The sequence below is a fragment of the Stenella coeruleoalba genome, assembly GCF_951394435.1.
Source record: "Stenella coeruleoalba genome assembly, chromosome: 2".
In the NCBI taxonomy this organism is placed as follows: Eukaryota; Metazoa; Chordata; class Mammalia; order Artiodactyla; family Delphinidae; genus Stenella; species Stenella coeruleoalba.
The window spans coordinates 49,541,329-49,562,575 of NC_137147.1; the positions used below are offsets into that span (position 1 = coordinate 49,541,329).

At 37.7% G+C, this 21,247-nt stretch overlaps 1 protein-coding gene and 1 pseudogene across 6 annotated transcripts in view; both read left to right on the plus strand.

Moving 5' to 3' along the window:
• L2HGDH (L-2-hydroxyglutarate dehydrogenase) overlaps nucleotides 1-17,510 on the plus strand; it is a 49,790-nt gene extending 32,280 nt beyond the window's left edge. For all 5 annotated transcript variants that reach the window (XM_079913225.1, XM_079913226.1, XM_079913229.1 and 2 more), the window contains 4 exons: nucleotides 5,024-5,191; nucleotides 6,086-6,243; nucleotides 7,346-7,477; nucleotides 15,499-17,510. In XM_079913225.1, coding sequence (XP_079769351.1) covers nucleotides 5,024-5,191; nucleotides 6,086-6,243; nucleotides 7,346-7,477; nucleotides 15,499-15,694 — 654 coding nt within the window. In that variant the 3' untranslated portion in view covers nucleotides 15,695-17,510. The remainder of the gene's footprint in view (nucleotides 1-5,023; nucleotides 5,192-6,085; nucleotides 6,244-7,345; nucleotides 7,478-15,498) is intronic.
• On the plus strand, nucleotides 459-2,371 carry LOC307182103 (histone PARylation factor 1-like; annotated as a pseudogene). Its single transcript has 2 exons — nucleotides 459-1,049; nucleotides 1,428-2,371. The product of its transcript is annotated as a histone PARylation factor 1-like (transcript).
• Nucleotides 17,511-21,247: the final 3,737 nt, after the last annotated feature.

Genomic DNA, 21,247 nt, shown 5'->3' on the forward strand with positions numbered 1-21,247 from the left:
GTCTACTGATTATTAAAATCTTCCTCTTCCATGATCACTCTTTAGTGAACATTCATATAGTACTGAAATATCTTTTTTATCTGAGCCCGTTTGGAGAGGTCCATTCACATACCTTTTCTCCAGAGCTCCCTTTTCTGACCATCCAGCAAACCATTAGTCATTGCACATGAAGCAGTGTAAATCCATACTTCTAGCCATCTCTCCTTCTAGGCAAGATAAATAACCAAGTATAACGTTCAGTGTTCTTCCCCCTGGGAAGATTTCCCTTCACTGCCGTCCTTCAGGGCCACTCCCGAGTGGGGCTCTGGTGCTGTAGCTGTTCATTTTCAAGTGGCGCCAGAATGTTGTGCAGAACCATTTGTAAACCAGGCCTGTATTTTTTTCTTCCTTGGTCAGCTGGTGACAGAGAACTTTCCATGGGGCCATGGGGGCAGGCTGAGAGGGAGGAGATGATTTAGCAGTAGAGGTCATGGGAATTTGAGCCACTTGCCTGCGCAATTTATGTGTGCCTATAGGACCTATACAACCCTTATCTTGTATATTCCACTTCCTCTTGATGACAGAGTGCTGTGTACACACCCAATTTTGCAGCTTGGTGAGTCAGACAATACCTAGTTCATAATGGGTAGTTCACATGGTAACTTGGTGACCTGTGGTCGAGTGTTGAGCCAAAGGCAGAAGCCTCCTTTTGAGGCTAATTACCTGCAGAGGATGGTATGACTTTCCTCCAAAATCCTACGGTTCTGTACTGATTCCACCTCTAGGGGCCTACCATGGTCTCCGTAAAACATCACTATCAGCCACACACTTCAGTTACCATCAGAGCTGCTGGATCATGTGGCCCGAGTGGCAGAGCAACCAGGGTCTCCATTCAAAAAAGGATTAAAAAGCAGAATGGTTGGCAGCGGTGGGAAGTGCAGGCCCAGCGTGGAGGAGCAACAGTGTGAAAAAACATTTGAAGTGAAGGAGGAGTAAATCCTGTAAAGCTGATGTCTCCAGTGACTTTAGAAAAGAAATAGAAAATCATCATAAGCTTTCTCTGCCTGAAGATTTCTTTTTTATATATATAAATTTATTTATTTTATTTATTTATTTTTGGCTGTGTTGGGTCTTTGTTGCTGTGTGCGGGCTTTCTGTAGTTGAGGTGAGCGGGGGCTACTCTTCATTGTGGTGCGTGGGCTTCTCATTGCAGTGGCTTCTTTTGTCATGGAGCACGGGCTCTAGGTGCGCAGGCTTCAGTAGTTGTGGCATGTGGGTTCAGTAGTTGTGGCTCGTGGACTCTAGAGTGCAGGCTCAGTAGTTGTGGCGCACGGGCTTAGTTGCTCTGCGGCATGTGGGATCTTCCCAGACCAGGGATCGAACCCGTGTACCCTACATTGGCAGGTGGATTCTTAACCACGGCGCCACCAGGGAAGCCCTGCCTGAAGATTTCTATCACTTCTGGAATTTCTGTGAAGAACTAGATCCTGAGAAGTCAGCGGATGCACTTTTCTGCAAGCCTTGGCCTTTGATTAATGGGTCTTTACAAAGTATAAAATGAACAAAAAATCAGCAAGCCCAATATTAACCTTCACTGGAGATTTTACTATGACCCTCCTGAGTTCCAGACTGTTATTACTGGAGATAATAAAATTCAGTTCCATGTGGGGTATTTCAGGGAGTCTCCTGATGAACCTCCTGTATATGTTGGTACAGATGGAGCAAAGAAAAATTGTATAATTGATCAAAATGGAGATAATGTGTTTGCCGCAGTCAAATTTGTTTTGATGAAAAACTTAAGTAACATAAAAAGAAAACTAGTCTCTTGAAAAACATAGATGAAAACTGCACAGAAGCAGCCAGAGCACTGGGTTACTCATTGGAACAGAGAACCATGAAGATGAAACATAGAGATGAGAAAGTCAAGACAAAGACTTTTCATGATGCAGGCTTAGTTGTCCCAGTAGATGAAAATGATGCTGAGTACGGAGAGCTCCCTGAAACGGATGCCAACTTCAAGGGAATTTGCAAGACAATTTTTGAAGCACAAAGTGATGAGAGACTAAAAGCTTTTGCTCTCATTCAGCGATGACTTTTGTGCAGTTTGCTAGTGATGAATGTGATTATGGGATGGGGCGTAAGTGGGAATGGACTTCCTTGTTATGGTTCAGACTATTGTCATAAAGTTACCTGCCAACTTTTACCTCTTACCTATACTCTGTTGAAGAGAAGTCTCTTTGCAGAAATTATTGAAGATTTTCTGGTAAACAGGAGTAAAGAAAACACAGACCAACTTGCAGCATGAATGAGAATTGGCTTTCTTTGGTATATAATACTTTAAAGCATTAATATTAAACCTGTGATTTTTTTTAAGGAGTACATAAAATAAACTGATGGAAACGTTTACTAAAAACTTTTATAAAGCTAAAAAATAAAAAAGATTAAAAGTCTGCTTCTGCCCCTGCCCTCATCTAAGGAACATTTTCACTAGAGTACGGCATCATGTGATGCAGGATATGCAGGGGCCTATGGGATACCAGTGGATATGTATTTCACCCAAATTTGCTATAGTTGTTGCTTTTATTTTGACATTTTCTTTTAGTATAGTTAAATAATATAATTTAAAATATAATTTTAATATATTTTTTAAATTATAAAATATAATTTAAAATTTTGAGGGACTTCCCTGGTGGCGCAGTGGATAAGAATCCGCCTGCCAATGCAGGGGACGTGGGTTCGATCTCTGGTCCAGGAAGATCCCACACGCCGCAGAGCAGCTAAGCCCATGCGCCACAGCTACTAAGCCTGCACTCTAGAGCCCACGAACCACAACTACTGAGCCCATGAGCCACAACTACTGAAGCCTGCGCACCTAGAGCCTGTGCTCCACAACAAGAGAAGCCACCGCAGTGAGAAGCCCATGCACCGCAACAAAGAGTAGCACTCGCTCGTCGCAACTAGAGAAAGCCCGCGTGCAGCAACGAAGACCCAACACAGCCAAAAATCAGGTAAAATTAAATCTTTAAAAAAATAAAAAATAAATTAAAAAAATAAATACATGGAATTGTTTTAAAAAAATGAAAAAATAAAAGTTTGAGTCAACTTATCAAGTTGAATATTTACGCTTTTATGACAGGTTAAAAGAAAATGAATTTTTAAAATAAACTTTTGGGGAGAGGATTTGCAAACTAAAGATTTATAGATTGCATATGGGGAAAAATTCTTTCACTTATGAAATAGCAACAGTAATGCATAGTTTATTTTTTTAAAGAAATTTATGTTTGAACAAATAATTCAATGTAAATTCAGTATTTCAATTTTGGGTGTGAAATAAATGTGTTATTGAATTTAATAATTGTTTCGTGTATAGCATAAACTGATTTCAGAGATGTATGACGGTTTTTAATAAATTTTTTCTTCAGAATTTTTCCTTGAGCTTTTTTTTTTTTTTTTTTTGGCTGTGTTGGAGTCTTCATTTCTGTGCAAGGGCTTTCTCTAGTTGTGGCAAGCGGGGGCCACTCTTCATCGCGGTGCTTGGGCCTCTCACTATCGCGGCCTCTCTTGTTGCGGAGCACAGGCTCCAGACACGCAGGCTCAGTAGTTGTGGCTCATGGGCCTAGTCACTCCGCGGCATGTGGGATCCTCCCAGACCAGGGCTCGAACCCATGTCCCCCGCACTAGCAGGCAGACTCCCAACCACTGCGCCACGAGTGAAGCCCGTTCCTTGAGCTTTTAAGAGAGAACTTCTAGGTTATTGCATTCTGGTACCATTCTATAAATTCTCTTATCTTTACATTTATAAAGCTCCTCTTCAACAAAGAGTTGCTGAACTTTAAAGTAGTAACTAGAAGATTTATATCACATAAAGAATTTTTTTGTACTTCTGGTATATAACTCTAGATGAACAGGAAAGATACCAACCTACTTCTGTTTTTGTTGACATGGTCCTTTGACTTCAAGCGTCTTAAAACTTTCATGGTTTAGTCTAGCTAATTTGAATTCACTATAAACAAGTTTCATCTGATTTTTGTCATCAGTGTGACTTGTATAACTCATGAAAAGATGCTTATCTTGGTAGCTAAGCAAAAATAGGAAGCACGCGGAGATAAAATAAGGCTGAATCAGTAAGGGCTACAAAGAAAGAAAGAACGTTGAGGCAGGTGAGAACTCCAAGACTTCAGAAATAGGTCCTCGGGGAAGGAGATCTAGGAACAAGAAATTACCTGAAGCAAGAAGGTGTTAGTTGTCTCCTCTGTAAGAAATAAAGCGATAGAAATTAGAGTGTGGTGGTGAATTAGAGTTAAATGAAATCATTTAGGAAATAAGAGTTGCAAATTGGCTAACCCTGGCAGAGTAAACCTAAAAATATGCAGATGATAATCACAAAATAAAATTTATGAGAAAACACAGCCTAAGATTAGCAGTCTCCTAGTCATTAAAGCAAACCTTGACTGTGGTGTGCGTTCTCAGTAAATGCGGGTTGAATGAATGAGTTTTTGAAAGTAGCTTCAGTTTGCAAAGTAGATACTGATCAGGAAGCAGAAATTGGTTGGTGGGTAGGTTACAGTGGGAATTGTGCAAGGTTATTGAGTAACAAGATCAATTACTCCTACCTAAGACAGGAGAAGCTATCTGAAACACAAAGGAAGCCAAACTGGTTGGGGCCACCTAAACGAAGTTTACTACTTCATGCAACAAGTAGTTAAGTTCCGTGCTAGGTGTTAGTAAAATACGGGTGTATGTGTGTGTGGCTTGTTGGGTATCCTCACTAGGTCAACCACTGTATCTCTAGATTAAAGTACAAAATTTAAGGTACATTCTCTTGTGTGCCACTGCCCTAAGCTCCTACCTGCCACCTAAATGCTGAAGAACTTATTTTGCTGATACTTGTTTTAATTTCCTCTTTTAAAAGGAATAAAAAGGAAGAAGTCCATATCTGTGCCCTTTATTGTCTTTTCTATCATCTATCCGCCCTCTCCCTCTCCCCCTCCTCCACCTAATCTTTCTACTTCCCACAAGTCACTGTTCTTTTCTCTTGCACTAGGGAGAGGAGGTTCGATGTCAGTATGTTGTGACATGTGCAGGACTTCACTCAGACCGTATTTCCGAGTTGAGTGGCTGCAATCCCAATCCGCGAATTGTACCATTCCGGGGAGATTACCTGCTCTTGAAGCCAGAAAAACGCTATCTTGTAAAAGGGAATATTTATCCAGTAGGTAGTACTTCTGCCTTCTCAAGATGGTTGTGGGCAAAAAGGGGAATGAAACAAAAACTTTTCCCGGGGTGAGAAGTAAGATATTTTGAAGGGCTTTTGGTGCAATCATTCCACCTGTTTCTCTTGTGGTCGAATCCCCAAATCTTTATTCCGATATCATAGTCATTCAATTATAATGACTTGCCCACAAGTACAGGAAAGCTTGAGTGCACCATGGGAAGGGCTGTGAAGAAAGAACCCAATTCTTCCACTTCTCTGGTGGAAGGAGTACTCATAACAGAACTTTTCCTTATAGCATGCCCAGATGCCAACCCTCTTTCTCAGTTCACTGTCTATAAGTGCAGAAAAGGGGATTTGGCCACTGTGTAGTTTCATGGCGTAGCGAAGACAGAGCCGTTTAAATGAAAAGCTCATTCTTCTGTCTGGAACTACTAGGTTGAACAACCAGTATTCAGCTATTTAATGTTTTTGACCTTGCCAAAACTTCCATTTCATCTGTTCCAAGTATTGCATTCCCACTTTACAAAAGCCTGTGCTATGAAGGTGTGTTTTTTTCCAGCAGCTCTGATTTTATTTGCCACCCACATATATCCCTACTTGGGGAGGGTGGAGGTGGGGAATAACCTAAAGTAGGACAGTTGTTTTTTTTCTTTACCCAGAAAGAGGAATAGATGGGACAATGTACCTTATTGTCATAGCATCAGGTTTCCTGTGTGGCATTTCTAGGCAGAAGCATGTAAATAGAAAAGTATTATCTGAGTACAGATCAAAAGTAATGCAAATCAGATGCATGGGAAGAAACTGTTTTATATTACCAGTTGAATGTTTGCATGTGTAATAAAATGCAGTATGAAATGGGGCTAATAGTTCTTTGCTCTGTTAAATCCATAGGTCCCAGATAGCCGATTTCCTTTCCTAGGAGTTCACTTCACACCAAGGATGGACGGCAGTATTTGGCTAGGGCCGAATGCAGTTCTTGCCTTTAAACGAGAGGGTTACAGACCCTTTGACTTCAGTGCCAGAGATATTATGGATATAATTATCAAGAGGTAACTTTATTTCCTTAAAAAAATGATTTTATGTGCTTATATTTTTAATATGGGAATTTTTTCTTTCTCGATATTCTGTTTATTGGATAAATTTTCATATTTGTGATTGGTATATTGGTTTTTTAATTAATCTAAATTAAGAGCTTTGTGGAATAAGCATAACATTTTAACTACTTCAAGAACACTCTGATGAGCCAGGGTGAGGTTGTGGTTAAAAAGAACAAGACCAAGAGCCACGAGCGATCGCACATCTGAGAATCCAGATCTTGTTTTGCTAACCTTCTAGCTGAGCTTGGAAAAAAAACAGAAGTTTCTCTCAAAATCAGTAGATGGTTTGCTTTGATAAGATCATTTCAGGCCAGTCACCATGATTTTGAAAACCTCTGGAGAAACTGCTGATAAGCAAGTTTGTTTCTTTTTGTGGAAGACTAACAGTACTGCTGTGTTGACCTGGAATGCAGCGTGTTTACTATTGTAAGAAATAACCCAGTGAAGTATTTTGTCCTTTTAGCACTGTTGCTCTCTAGAGGGTTTCACATCATCAAAATCACTAGAAAGCTTTTAAAGCTATACTTGAGTTTCACCCTGCACAGATTCTGAAACAGGTTTAGGATGGGGCTTCCTAGCACGTATGCTAGGAAGCATACGTGTATTGTAAAAATACAGATGTACATAGGCTCCCCAGAGTCTCATGTGAGAATCACTACTAGAGCGTCTCACCTCTGGCTGACTAAAGAAAAGTAGGGTAAATGTCCCACATGTTTAATGCCATGATTTAAAGATCTTTAATGCCTTTTGAAAGCACATAACATTGAATTAGAAAGCCTTGATGTTGGCAGGCTTTATCCTAGTTTGAAACCAGCATTCCCTGGGAATTTGAGTTTGAATGGTGTTTACTTTTAGAGTTGGGAAGGTATTCCTTTGATGAAGTTTCCTTCTTACGTCGGCCAAAAGCTGATTTTCTTTTAATATGTGGTTTTTCTGACTTTGCATAGATTTCTGTGATGCCACACCCCACCCCCAAATCTAATAGCTGTAAAGGTGTTGTATGATAATAAAGAATTCCTTTCTTTCATAAAGATTTTATTTTCTTTGCTTTCAGTGGCTTGATTAAACTGGTGTTCCAGAATTTTTCCTATGGAGTTAATGAAATGTACAAAGCCTGTTTTCTCAGTGCAACAGTGAAGCACCTTCAAAAGTTTATCCCTGAAATTACTATCAGTGACATACTTAGGTAAGGAAAAGCCGTAAGGGTTGTAAATACAGTCATGTCCTAGGTGAACTTGGGAGGTGGGTCTGACTTGGTGACTTGTAAGCACACTTTCAATCAGTGTGTCCACTGAATTTTTGTGTGCTCTCTCTCAACAAGTTGTTCATTCCCCTTGCAGTTTGGGCATTGCTGCATCATGGCCCTTAGTGCTTGAACTAGGTCCATTTATGATTATCTGGACTACCTTACAGCATTAAGCTGAAATCTCCATTTCAGTTGTGTTATGATGCCACCTTCACCTTTGTGTCTAGCTTTCATTCATGATAAACATCTCACCTGAAGTTTTTTTAATCTCCCTGGCCACTTACTCTTGTGATTCCAAAGCCTTCTGACTTTTAATTCTGTATAAGATCATTGATCACCATGTTACCTAATTAGGTAATAAGCATATTAAAACATTATACTTTGATTGATTCTTAAAAGCTTTTAGAAACATACTCATACCTGGCATCTTACCTTGCTTCCTCTGTACTTATTTTGTTCTTTCTTGGATCCTACTTCCCTCAAGGACTATTTGTAGAACAGAAGTGGGAAATAGTATGGTAGCAATCAGTCTGAGTCCTTGCTGTGGGGGTGTGGGGCAAAGGAAGGATTACTTAAAAAAATGTTTTTTTCTTAAAGATAAAAGGCTTTCTGGACTTGATCTATACCTTGTCCTAAATGCCACACAAGCCTATTTTCTTTTTGGTGATATTTTTAGGGTGCTCATCTTTTCCCCTGAACCAGCCATTTGTTAGGCCTAATCAGCAGTGGTCTTTGAGATCCTCTCCTCCCTGAATCCATCCCGCAATGAATCTCTAGAGCACTAAGTGTCTGTCTCCTCAGTAACAGCTGCTGAACTTGCCTGGTGTAATATATCAGCAGCTCGACTCTGTATCTGGGAAGAGAGCAGTAATCATGTCAGCTGTCTCCCTCAGGGGAGCCTCCTGGTCTAAATCTGATTCTCATGTATCATTCTCAGACCAGCCTCTTTGAATCCTTAGAAGAACTATTAAAACCCAGCTAATGTTTTTAACTCTTATCTCTCTCAGCCCTCTACTCACCTTCTGAAATAGAAGGGATAAAAATATCTAGGCTTTATGTTCTTTCACTCACCTATAAATGAAGGCTTTTATGTTTTCAGTGGTCTGCTTTAGCAGACTTGTTATGTTTTATATCTGAAAATAGATTGGTCAAATCTAGTGTCTTTTACTGCTGTTAATATTCCTTGGAAAACACAATAGGTGGGCATAGTGAATTCTGTGTATAAATAGTTGCAGTGAATTCACTATGCAGATTTGATTACCACTCTTTTGTAGAAGCCTGAGGAAAACTCTTTAGACCAGTGGATTTCACATGGTAGAACTGAACCTTGGGGCTTGTGGGTTTTGGTGAATACCCTTGTCTCTGGGTGGAAAGGTGTGAATTTCAGTTACCAGTTTCATTACCAGGTAGTAGAAAAGGGCACACAACACTGTAGGCAGGTGGATTTGGGGACAAATTCAACCCAGTCACAGATGAGTTTCTTTCTGAAGATGGAGAAGCTGAACATATTCAGCAATTCCATTTGATTCCTGTAGCTCTTAAATGCAGGAAATTATCAGTAACAAAAAGAAAAGTGTAGAAGATATGTTTGATACCATTTATATGTTTATACTGTGTATGTATATGGATTGCACATGTAATGTGAAAATAAAAACAAACACGAGAGTGATAAACACCTAACTGAGGAGAGTGTTTATCTCCGGGGAGACAAGAGAATGGGATGCAGAGAGTTTGACAGGGGGCTTCTATCATATCTATAATGCTTATTTCTTAAGCTGTTTGGTAAAAAAAATATTGATGTTCATTATGTTATTCTCTGTACCTTGTTATATGCCTAGAATCTTAAATAATAATAATAATACAAAAAAATAATGTCAATAGACTTCCCACATTTTGAAGCCTAAGTCCTGTTTGCAACCAGTATAACACCATAAATGCCCTATCATTAATATTGGGGAAGAAGCATATTAGGTAGTTCTGGATAGTAAAAAAGAACCAAAGCAACACTTTTAGTGGAATGTTTAGCTCAAGATGGTGTCCTTTAGTTGCAGTAGCTACCAAAAGGGATCCAGTTGGACTTCTCATTGCCCAGCCAGAGTATCTTGGGCAATAACTTACCAGTGAACATTAGATTGGAATGTAAAGTTATAACCTGTCAAATGTATGCATTAGGTATACAGACTTCTCATTATTAAATGATGATCTCTAAGGTTCCTAATTTTAGCTCTAAAGTCCTTTAATTTGTTCTGTGATTAATTTTGACATGGTAATCTAACAGTAGTTTGTATCTGTTAGCATTGTAAGGATGTAAAATATGACAACATATTTGCCAAGATCCCCTCTTTTTCCCACACTTCATTTTGAAAATATATTCTTGGGGGAATTCTGTAGTAAATTTTCAGACAAGATGTTTTCATTGTAAGTGATAGCTAAAGACTACACTACTGTGAAATGCAAGGGTAAAAGCCAAAAATCCTGCAATAAAGGTGATCTAGACCCTTTTGCAAAAAAGGGTTTCTCATTCTTGGTACTGTTGACGTTTGGGGCCAAATAATTCTTTATTGTGGGGGACTGTCCAGTTCACTGTAGAATGTTTAGCAGCATCCCTGGACTCTACCCACTAGATGCCAGCAGTACTCCCCTAGTATGACAACCAAAAATGTCTCCAGACGTTGCCAAATATCCTCTGGGGGCAAAGTCTCCCCTGTTTGAGAGCTACTAGTCTAGAGAATTTGGTAACCCTCACACTGCAAAATACTAATAAGAGAGTCTGGAGAAAATATAATAAAAATCCCTTGAAATGCTTATAGCTGAGAGTGCAAGAAAATAAAGGCATCCCAGAAACGAAAACAGAGAGGAAATTGAATACCCAAGAACTAGGAGGAATTAGTGCTGATGCTGACTTGGAAAGGTAGGGAGGATTTTCTGATTTTGATGTAAATATAACTGAGTTTTGTTTTAATCTGTGATTTACAGACAATAAAATATGCAGATCTTGAGTGCTCAATGAAGTTTGGAAATTGTATAAACTCATGCATCCACCACACAAATCAAGATATAAAACATTAGGGACTTATATTTTAATTGCTACTCAAGTGCTGGAAAGGAAGCCTTGGGTCTGTAAAAGGTAAAAAGTTGGAACTGAGATCCCTTTGTAAAACCAGGGACTCTGGAAGGGCTGTACCCTCAGTGAAGAGGAAGTCTAGAAAAAAATCTCCTAAAAATCTAGAACCCTGGGCCTTCCCTCACAAGTACTTGGAGTTTCAATTTGTACCACTAGTTTGATCTAGGAACTTTAAGCTGAGAAATGGATCCTGCTTCAGACTAACACTTCTGCCTCTCACTCTCTCACTTTAAACAGATTAGAGTGAGTGAAAATCAGGGTAATTTGACCACAGACTGAATATGGTTGATACTAAGCAGTTAGTAGTTTTGTATTATTATTAAGAATCCTTTTAAGAGAAATATACATTGAAGTGAAATGATACGCCATCTGGGGTTTGCTTTAAAATAATCCAGTGGAGAGAGGTAGACAGAGTGGGGATATAGATGAAACAAGATTGGCTGTGTGTTGATTATTACTGAAACTGGGTAATACATACATGGGAGTTCCTTATACTGTTCATTTTACTTTTGTACATGTTTAATATTTTCCATTAAAAAAAAAGGTGTTCCTAGAATGGTTATACACCTGGAGTGTCTGACAGAAGCAAATATAAAACCTCTGTGGAGGGACATAATTTCAACCCAACGCCCCCTGCTGAATAGGAACTCACCAGCAAAAGTTCCAAAGCACTATAAGTGAGAGTAAGCAGATAGAATAAGTACTAGAATTAGACTCTAACAACTTTGGATAATAGTAATATTAGAAACCATAAAGTAAGTATGCTCCAATGAATTTTTTTAAAAAGGGAATGAAAAAAACTGAAAAAGAATAATAATTTAAAAAATACCCTAGGCAAATTTAGAAACCAAGTAATCAGAATTTCTAGAAATGAAAAATATAGTTCTTAAATTTTAAAACTCAAATGATTAAGTTAGACAGCTGGTTGGACCTCCCTTAAGAGAAAATTAGTAAATTGGAAGGTAAATCTGAAGAATTTAGAGAACAATGTTGTAAGCTAAAGATGCATCATGTGCAAATTAAGACATGGAGAAGATGAGAAGATTCCAGCCTACATCTCATAGGAGTTCCAGAGAAGTTGAGAAGAGGCAATACTTTGAAGAGAAGTAGTTGAGAATTTTCTGGAATGGACAAAAAGACATAAAATTCAAGATGTACAGTGAGTCCCATCTGAATTAAAAAACTAAATACAAGAATGTAAATAGATTATATAACTTCCAAATAGTAGAGGAAGAAAAAAGAATGTAGAAAACTCAGTAAGTCAAGAAAGGAGGTGGGAAAACTTCAGAAAAAGATCGGGTTAAATAGCATAAAATAATATAGTTGAAATCAAATATCAGAAATTATAATAAATGCAAACGTGTTAAGACAGAGATTATCAGGTTGGATTTTAAAAGTCCACCTATGTGTTAGGCAAATGCTTATTCGAAGAAAGATGAGTCCTAGGTTCATTTTAGATAAAAGACACTTTAAGGTAAAAAATTATTGTTATAAATAAGGAGGGTCACTATAAATCTGTTGCATATGATAACAGAGCTAAGAAATACAGAGAACAAAAACTGACATAACTGGAAGCAGAAATCAAATCTATAATTGTGATGGGTGATTTTAAGACATGTCTGTTGATAGATGATAGCTCAAGCAGATAAAATATTAGGTTTGAGGGGAATTCCCTGGTTGTCCAGTGGTTAGGACTCGGTTCACTGCTGGGGTCCAGGTTCAATCCATGGTCGGGAAGCTAAGATCCCCTCAAGGCACTCGGCATGGCCAAAAAAAAAAAAAAAAATAGATTTGAATAACACAATTAAAACACTTGATTTAGGGACTTCCTTGGGAGTCCAGTGGTTAAGACTCTGTGCTTCCAAGGAACTAACATCCCACGTGCCGTGCAGCATGGCCAAAAACTTAAAAGACCAACAAACAAAACCACTTGATTTAAGGGATGCATAGAACTCCCTCACCCCCGTTATAGAATACTCATGTTTTTCAAGCCCTCACAGAACATTTACTAAGGCTCAAAATGATCTAAGCCCTAAACCAGTTTGTCAACAAAATTAAAAAACTGGGCATGGAAAAACCATGTTCTCTTGTTGCAATCCAGTTTGGTTGAATATTAATAACAAAAATACCCTTTCTTCACATTTGGAAATTAAGATGGAATGGTTGACTTGCCCTATATCACCACTCCCAATTTAAATATGCTCCTGTGAACTTCTGTTTTTAGATTAACAGTAGATCCCATGTGAGTTTTATAAAATACTAAATTGTCCTATTTGGAACTGTCCAAAGATGTCAGTTGTAGCCTGTCATAGCTGTTTTCTAGCCCACAGGATTATGCCTGCCACAGAATAATAAAGCAATAAATACAACACTTCTCAGAAGAATGAGTGCCGTTAGTTACATATTTACCTGTTGTTTCTAGACATATTTAAGGGTCTAGGCCTTGCATTTCTATTAAATTTAGCTACAAATATGGCAAAATATGTGGCTACAAATACCATTAAACAGTTAAATATAGCTAAATTCACAAATATTAAATTTGCTGAATCATTTATTCTTTCAGTTATTAAAATAGAATTTAAAAGTATTGAGAGTTAAACAATTAAAATTTTCTATCCCTATTGAATACTTCCTATGTACACAAGTCTAGACAAGGGGGCAAAATAGGGCTGTTGTATAAGATTCAGTTCTGGCCCTGAAGATGTTTATGGTTTATTTTACCTGAAATTTCAAAATTATAGTATTCATCTCAAGCTGAGATATTCTGAGGGGGAATGCCTATATGTAATCATGCAAAGAAAAACCCTGAAATTTCATTAAGTGCTGAATAGGGAGCATGAAGAATTTGGTAATTTAAACATGCCATGTTAAATAGTTACTTTAGTTTGAACTAAAGTGAGTTTCTTAGAAAAAGTTAATCTTGTATATTTTTTTTACAGTTTAGATTATAGGTTTTGAATACTTGGGCAGGACTGTAGGGGATGTCGAGAACATAGTTGGTGTTTGTAAGAGGAATAAATAAATATAGACACATTTTTAACTGTAGTTAATCAGTACTAACTTCTATTTGCTTAGAAAGAGTAAGGAGAATATACTAACTAAGCCTTCATGGAGAGGAAAGTTTTTATTTTGAACACTCAACATCAGTAGGTAGTCATGCCACTGTGTGTCCCCTGCATGTTGGCTTTCTGTGAGATAAAAGGAGAAGGACAAGAAAACTCATAGAGATGCTCACATCAGCAATAGGAGCATTATCCAAGAAAAGAGAGGAGAAATGCTGTTTTGATTGGTTGAGAGAAGCTACAAACACAGAATGTACAAAGTAGACCACACACTGGCTAATAGGCTCTTATGTATCCTTACCCTAAGAAATTTCAGCTTCAGTCCCATTCTGTCTTTTTGTGCTGTATTTTTTGTGGTACGCGGGCCTCTCACTGTTGTGGCCTCTCCCGTTGCGGAGCACAGGCTCCAGACGCGCAGGCTCAGGGGCCATGGCTCACGGGCCCAGCAGCTCCGCGGCATGTGGGATCTTCCCGAACCGGGGCACGAACCCGTGTCCCATGCATCAGCAGGCCGACTCTCAACCACTGCGCCACCAGGGAAGCCCTTTGTATCTGATTCTTCCTTGGAAATCCTTACAGCTCAAAAATCTCCTGTCCAGATTCCCTGCAGCCTTCTATATTACAGATTACTTTTATTACAGAATCTTTCACCCCTGTTGTTGTAATTCTTATTTATCTCTCTACAGATGAACTGTATAGCTATGTAACTTCAGGCAAGTTACTTAATCTCTCTATTTTCTTTGCTGTTAAATATAAACTATAAACATATCAGCCTCTTAGAGTTGTTGTGAGGATTAAATGAGAGAATTCCTAGCATGGAGTAAGCACTTGGTAAAAAAATAGCTATTATTATCATGATCTCTCCTCAGCCAGGCTGAGGTCTTAGAGGGCAGTGCTCTCGTATTGTTCTTTGTATCTTCCTCAAGTGCTTATCTGCATCTGCCCAGAATCAATAAAAAGTGTTTAATATTGTTGCCTGATTTCTTGAGTCTTGCTGGTGTGTATAAGGCAACTGTTTGCAAACTGGGTTTTCTTAAGCAGTTTCAGTGGAGGCACTTTTGGACTCCAAAATTATTTTATCCAGATTTTATCTGTAAACTTTATTTTTAAAACTAAAAAAAAAAAATCTAATTTGTAAACTCAAATGTTGTAAAACAGAACTTTTAATGTTAAAGGCTCTTACTGTATTAACATGCTGTTAATTCATTTTTGTGCTTTTCCTTTAATTAAGAGAGTGTGTCATTTCTCTTTAATTAATTGAAGGTTATCCTGATATTAAATGCTAAACAGTTAAAAATCAAAACAAACTACAAAGCCAGAATTTGCTGCCATTTGCAAATATTTTTTCCATAACTTTTAATAGTGTACAACCAAAACATAAAAATACTTAGAATTCTGTAGCGTATGTAGGAATGTAGCTGACACACATAATTCTTGCTTTCTTTACTTTGTATTATCTTGCTTTCTATTCTAGTGATTGATTGTATAATAAATTCATTTTGTAAATTTAAATAAAAATACATCTATTCTAATTAAATATGGATTTATCTGCTAATTTTGGAAAGAACCCATTTGTGTATTTTAGGGTAAGGATATATGCTTGACAGGCTACAACTGGCAGCCTTTGGCTAAACACAAACCTATTGGGTTTTCACATAATTGTGCATTTAGAAGAATAAAGACTTTATTGCTTTAAGAATACTTTGAAACCACTGACACGTATGTAAAGTGTCCTGTCACTTCTAGTCAGATGACTACCACTCTCGCTTTTGCAGAGGTCCAGCTGGAGTAAGAGCCCAAGCCCTGGATAGAGATGGAAATCTCGTAGAAGATTTTGTATTTGATGGAGGAGTTGGGGATATTGGAAATCGCATTCTTCATGTGAGAAATGCACCTTCCCCTGCTGCCACTTCTTCCCTTGCAATTTCTGGAATGATTGCAGATGAAGTACAACAGAGATTTAAATTGTAAATAATGAAAGGAGCTAGGTATGCATTTTAATCTCCACATTCAGCAACAAGAATGTACTAACTACATTCTTTAAGTTTCATTTAAGAAAAATGGTTTAAAATGTCATTTTAGATAACCACTGAATTTTTTAAATTATGTAATGTGGAAATAATGATTTTTTAAAGTCCATGCTCTTTAAAAAGGTACAGTTGTATCTGTCCTGAATTCTTGACTTTGTTAATGACCTGTCCTCACCAACCATGATCTAGAGATTTGGCTTTTTTGGAATTTCTGGGAACTATAGCATGAAAAAGTGATTATTCCCCTAACTTTTTGACTTTATAATATCTAAGCTTTTTTGTCTTTCCTAGACAAGAAAATATATTGTAGGTTGCAAACCTTTTAATTTTGAAGAGTCATAGAAAAGCTCACATCATTTAGAACAACAGTATTTGTATTTGGGAATTTAAAATTGTTGATTCAAATACATGAAATTTCACATTTTGAAGTAGTTTGAATAAGATTCTGTCTTATCTACATTTGTAAGAAATAACTTTGCAAAAGAAACTCAAAGCATTTATTATTCCCAGTTTCTTTATAATTCACTTGGTCTGGTGTCATCCTAAATCTAAACAGCAGTCCACAATGAGTATTTTGCCTACTCTTCAGTCTTCTGTGGTTGAGAAACTAAAAGAACTTAGAATCCTGACACTGACATACAGAACTTTGTAATTTAAAATAGTATTTATCTCTTATATCTCTGTTCTTCAGTCATACCAAGGTTCTCAGATGTTGGCCAAGATCACTAATGATTCATGCCTACTTGACTTTTCCAGAATCCTATAAACCTTTATGAGGATATTTCTTCATTTGGGGGAAATACCTAATTTTGAGGCATTCACTTTTGTACACCGCAAAAGTGCCTTACAATCGTGTATTTCATGAGTATTTTAAATTGTTTAAAGTGCCATACTGTATACTATGTACTATATATATACGTGTGTGTGTGGTATCTGTTGAAATGATTCTTGCAATACAGAATGTTGGAAAATAGAAATATAAATGAAAATATGGTATAACGTGGGGAAACTTATTGCAGAACCACCATTTAGGTGAGAAATTTTCATCCATTCCCTCACATATGCTGTCTCTGGATTAATCTTCCAGTCTTCATTTTTTCTTTCCTCTCGTCTCTCCAAAACTGTGTGAAGGATGAGTCAGAAAGATGAGCATTTTGGTTGGTAGCAAAACTTACCAGTTTTCTTCCTTTTCACTTTAAGCCAATGATTACATTGATTGAGCTACCTCATCAATTAATTTGAAAGGCTACACATCATCAGCTCATGTTACAGAATAGCACATCTCAGGTGAATAGATTAGACAGTTCTTCAGCACTTGGGATGAGAATACTGAAAGCAGTTGGAAAGTATTCACAGAGGAAACAAGCCCTAATGGTTCTTCATAACAACTGATTCTTCCAAGAAATGTGATACACAGGGTATTTTCTGTTTCATTGCAAGACTATTAAGAGATGGAAAATATTACAATTCTCTATTTCATTAACAGTAAGATTGCATATACACTAAGCTGTGAAAGACTGAAGTTATAAAAATAACTACCCTAATTAAAGCAACCCCCATTCCATTTGGGTCTTTACTATACCCCAAAAAATACAAGTGAAAAAATGATTGAAAGCATTTTGAATGTGTAGATTATTCTATTTGTAAAACGTTTTTATTTATGTCAATAGAGTTTTGTTGTGGAATAATGCTATAATATTTAAAAGTTTTGTGTATTTCTAAGAGAGAAGAATTGTATATTAATATTAAAAATATTTTAATGAGCTTTGGTGTTGTGAACATAAATTTTAGTTTCATAAAAACTCTGATTCAGTACTTACCTGGGAGGGGATATACCATGATCATGAAGGTGGTTTTCCCAGGGTGCAGCTCATGCATTGCACTCCGGATGTGCTGACCCCTGCAATTTCCCCAAATGTGGGAAACTTGGCTGCATGATTTGTGGTATTGGGGAACTGTGTTTGCGCTTTCCCCTGTTTTTTTCTGTTTTAACAGTAGAGATCCTTCAAGACCATTTTCTAGGGGTCCAGTGGTTTGTGTTTATCTAATACTGAAGAGAACCTTTAGTGTGTCATCCATTTAATGTGGGTACTGGATGGTGGTTAATATGACACAGGGATATGGAGAAATAAGGATTTTTTTAAAACTCTGATTCATATAAATTTTGAGCTATCAATAGGCTTTAAATAGCAGCCAATCAAAAGAAAAAAGCTTGTATTTGTGTATAATGTAAAAATGAGGTAGAGTAGTTTATATTTTGGGTAAAAAGTGGAACACTAGGGACTTCCCTGGTGGCGCAGTGGTTAAGAATCTGCCTGCCAATGCAGGGGACACAGGTTCGATCCCTAGTCCCGGGAGATCCCACATGCTGCGGAGCAACTAAGCCCGTGAGCTGCAACCACTGAAGCCCACGCGCCTGGAGCCCATGCTCCGCAACAAGAGAAGCCACCGCAATGAGAAGCATGAGCACCGCAACGAAGTGTGACCCCCACTCGCTGCAGCTAGAGAAAGCCTGCGTGCAGCGATGAAGACCCCACACAGCCAAAAAAAAAAAAAAGTGGAGCACTTTCCTACTTACAAAAAATGGCTTTCCATTTGGTAGTGGTAGCAATATCTGGATGACTTCAGTGTCATCCTCATACCCAGAGTACCAGGGAACATTATTTCTGTTCCATAGTAGAATGTGTATAACATACCAATACACAGTGCTTTTTCCATGGAGAGGAAGGCAATAAGTAAATCTTTTGGAACTTCATACAAAATTATTGTTCCTCTTGGGAAGACATTTTTGGTATGCCACCTCTTACACGGGGTTGGGGTTCTGGGCATGAGCCTCCCATATGGGTTATAGGGCAAATGATCTATCTGAGTGCCTGCTCCAATTTCTTTCCAGCAGGTGGACTGTTAAGAGGACCAGAGTTAGCTACAGCAACGGACCATGAAAGTGAGTGACAACAACATTTATTGTTTCCTGTGGCATTGCTTTGGTTTGCTACTGACTGGCAGCACTTGTAGCTTTAAATAAATGGAGGAAGTAGGAGAGAGTAAATGCGAGAAAAGTTAAGTCCTTCTTGAAAATGTTTTTCAGTGAGAGAATTTTTTTTTTTTTTTTTTTTTTTTTGCTGTACGCAGGCCTCTCACTCTTGTGGCCTCTCCCGTTGCGGAGCACAGGCTCCGGACGCGCAGGCTCAGCGGCCATGGCTCACGGGCCTAGCCGCTCCGCGGCATGTGGGATCTTCCCAGACCAGGGCACGAACCTGTGTCCCCTGCATCGGCAGGCGGACTCTCAACCACTGCGCCACCAGGGAAGCCCTGAGAGAATTTTAGTGGTAAAATTTTTACTGCCTTTTAAAATTTGAAATGTGCTTGGGTCATTCAACTTATCTCCTTAAAGCCATTCTAAATTCTAAAAAGACAAGTAAAATTAGAATGAGGTATCACCTCACACCGGTCAGAATGGCCATCACCAAAAAGTCTACAAATAACAAATGCAGGAGAGGGTGTGGAGAAGTAGGAACCCTCCTACACTGTTGGTGGGAATGTAAACTGGTGCAGCCACTATGGAGAACAGTATGGAGGTTCCTTAAAAAACTAAAAATAGAGCTACTATATGATCCAGCAACCCTACTCCTGGGCATATATCCAGAGAAAACCATAATTCGAAAAGATACATGCACCCCAATGTTCAATGCAGCACTATTTACAATAGCCAAGAGATGGAAGCAACCTAAATGTCCACCAACAGAAAAATGGATAAAGAAGATGTCGTATATATATACAATGGAATGTTAGCCATAAAAAAGAATGAAATAATGCCATTTGCAACAACATGGATGGACCTAGAGATTATCACAGTAAGTGAAGTAAGCCAGACAGAGAAAGACAAATATCATATGATACCGCTTATATGTGGAATCTAAAAGAAAAACAAAAAAGACACAGATGAACTTACTTCCAAAACAGAAAGAGACAGAGACAGAAAACAAACTTATGGTTACTAAAGGGGAAAGGGTGTGGGGGGAGGGATAAATTGGGAGACTGGGATTAACATATACACATTACTATGTATAAAATAGATAACCTACAAGGACCTACTGTATAGCACAGGGAACTGTACTCAATATTATGTAATAATGTATAAGGGAAAATAATCTTAAAAAGCATATATATGTGTGTGTGTGTGTGTGTGTGTGTGTGTGTGTGTGTGTGTGTGTGTGTGTACAACTGAATCGCCGTGCTGGACAACTGAAACTTATACGACATTGTAAATGAACTATACTTCAATAAAAAATTTTAAAAATAAATTCTAAAGACAAGTAAAATTATTATCAAATTCTTAGTATGATAGCATATTAATTTTAACTCAAATTTATGATTGAGTTTTTGTTATATATCCATAGGCCCTCTCTCTCATGGTATCAGTGTGTTTAATACTTCTATTTTTCAACACTTGAAGCGTGTGTTTCTAATGAGGTTGGAGTTTTTCATTTAAAAAAACAGCTTTTAATTAATGTTTTGAATAAGTACAACATTCATATAGTTGAAAATTCAAAAGTCATAAAAAAGTACACAGTGGCAAGTCTCCCTCTCTCCTCTAGCCTCCCAGTTCTTATCCCTGAGGCAACAAAACTTATCAATATCTTGTGCAGCCTTGCAGAAATATTTATATATAATAAAATACTGTCTCCATTTTTTTTTACACAAGTGGTAGCATACTCTGCATACTGTATTATACATCCTGCTCTTTTCGCTTTGTGGTGTATCTTGGAGAATGTTCAAGTGGCCTGAACACAGTGGTCTGGTTCTTTTTAGATGACTTTATAGGTTCCATTCTCTGGATTTATTATTTGTTGAACCAGTCCCTTATTCCTACTGATGATTATTTAAATTGTTTATTTCTAGGGTGTTTTTTTGTTGTTGTTTTGCTGTAACAAACAATACCGTAATGAATAATACTGTGCAAAGTCATTTCACATATGAGCAAGCATACCTATAGGACATATTCTTAGAATTTATCGGGTCAAAGGGTATATGCCTTTGCAACTTGGATGTTGTCAAGTTGCCCTTGATGGAGATTGAACCAATTTACCAATCTCACCAATAATCTATCAGAGTACCGGTTTCCCCATATTCTCACCAACATAGTATATAATCAAACTTTCTGATCTGTGCTATTCTAATAGGTGAAAAATGATAACAGTATTATTTAAATTTGCGATTTTTGTAATATGAGGTTGTGCATCTTCAATATGTTTGAGACATTTATATTTCCTTTTCATATCCTTTATCTCTTTTTTCTTATTAAGTTTTACTCTTATTAATTTGCAGGAATTCCTTTAGATGTTAGGGAGATTAACTGTGTAGGAAATGAGTTGCGAATATTTTTTCCAGTTTGTTATTTGCCTTTTGGCTTAGCTTGTGGTGTTTTTCTTTGGTATACATTTTAAAAAATAGAATTTATCAATCTACATTTTATATCATAGTAGAAAGGTCT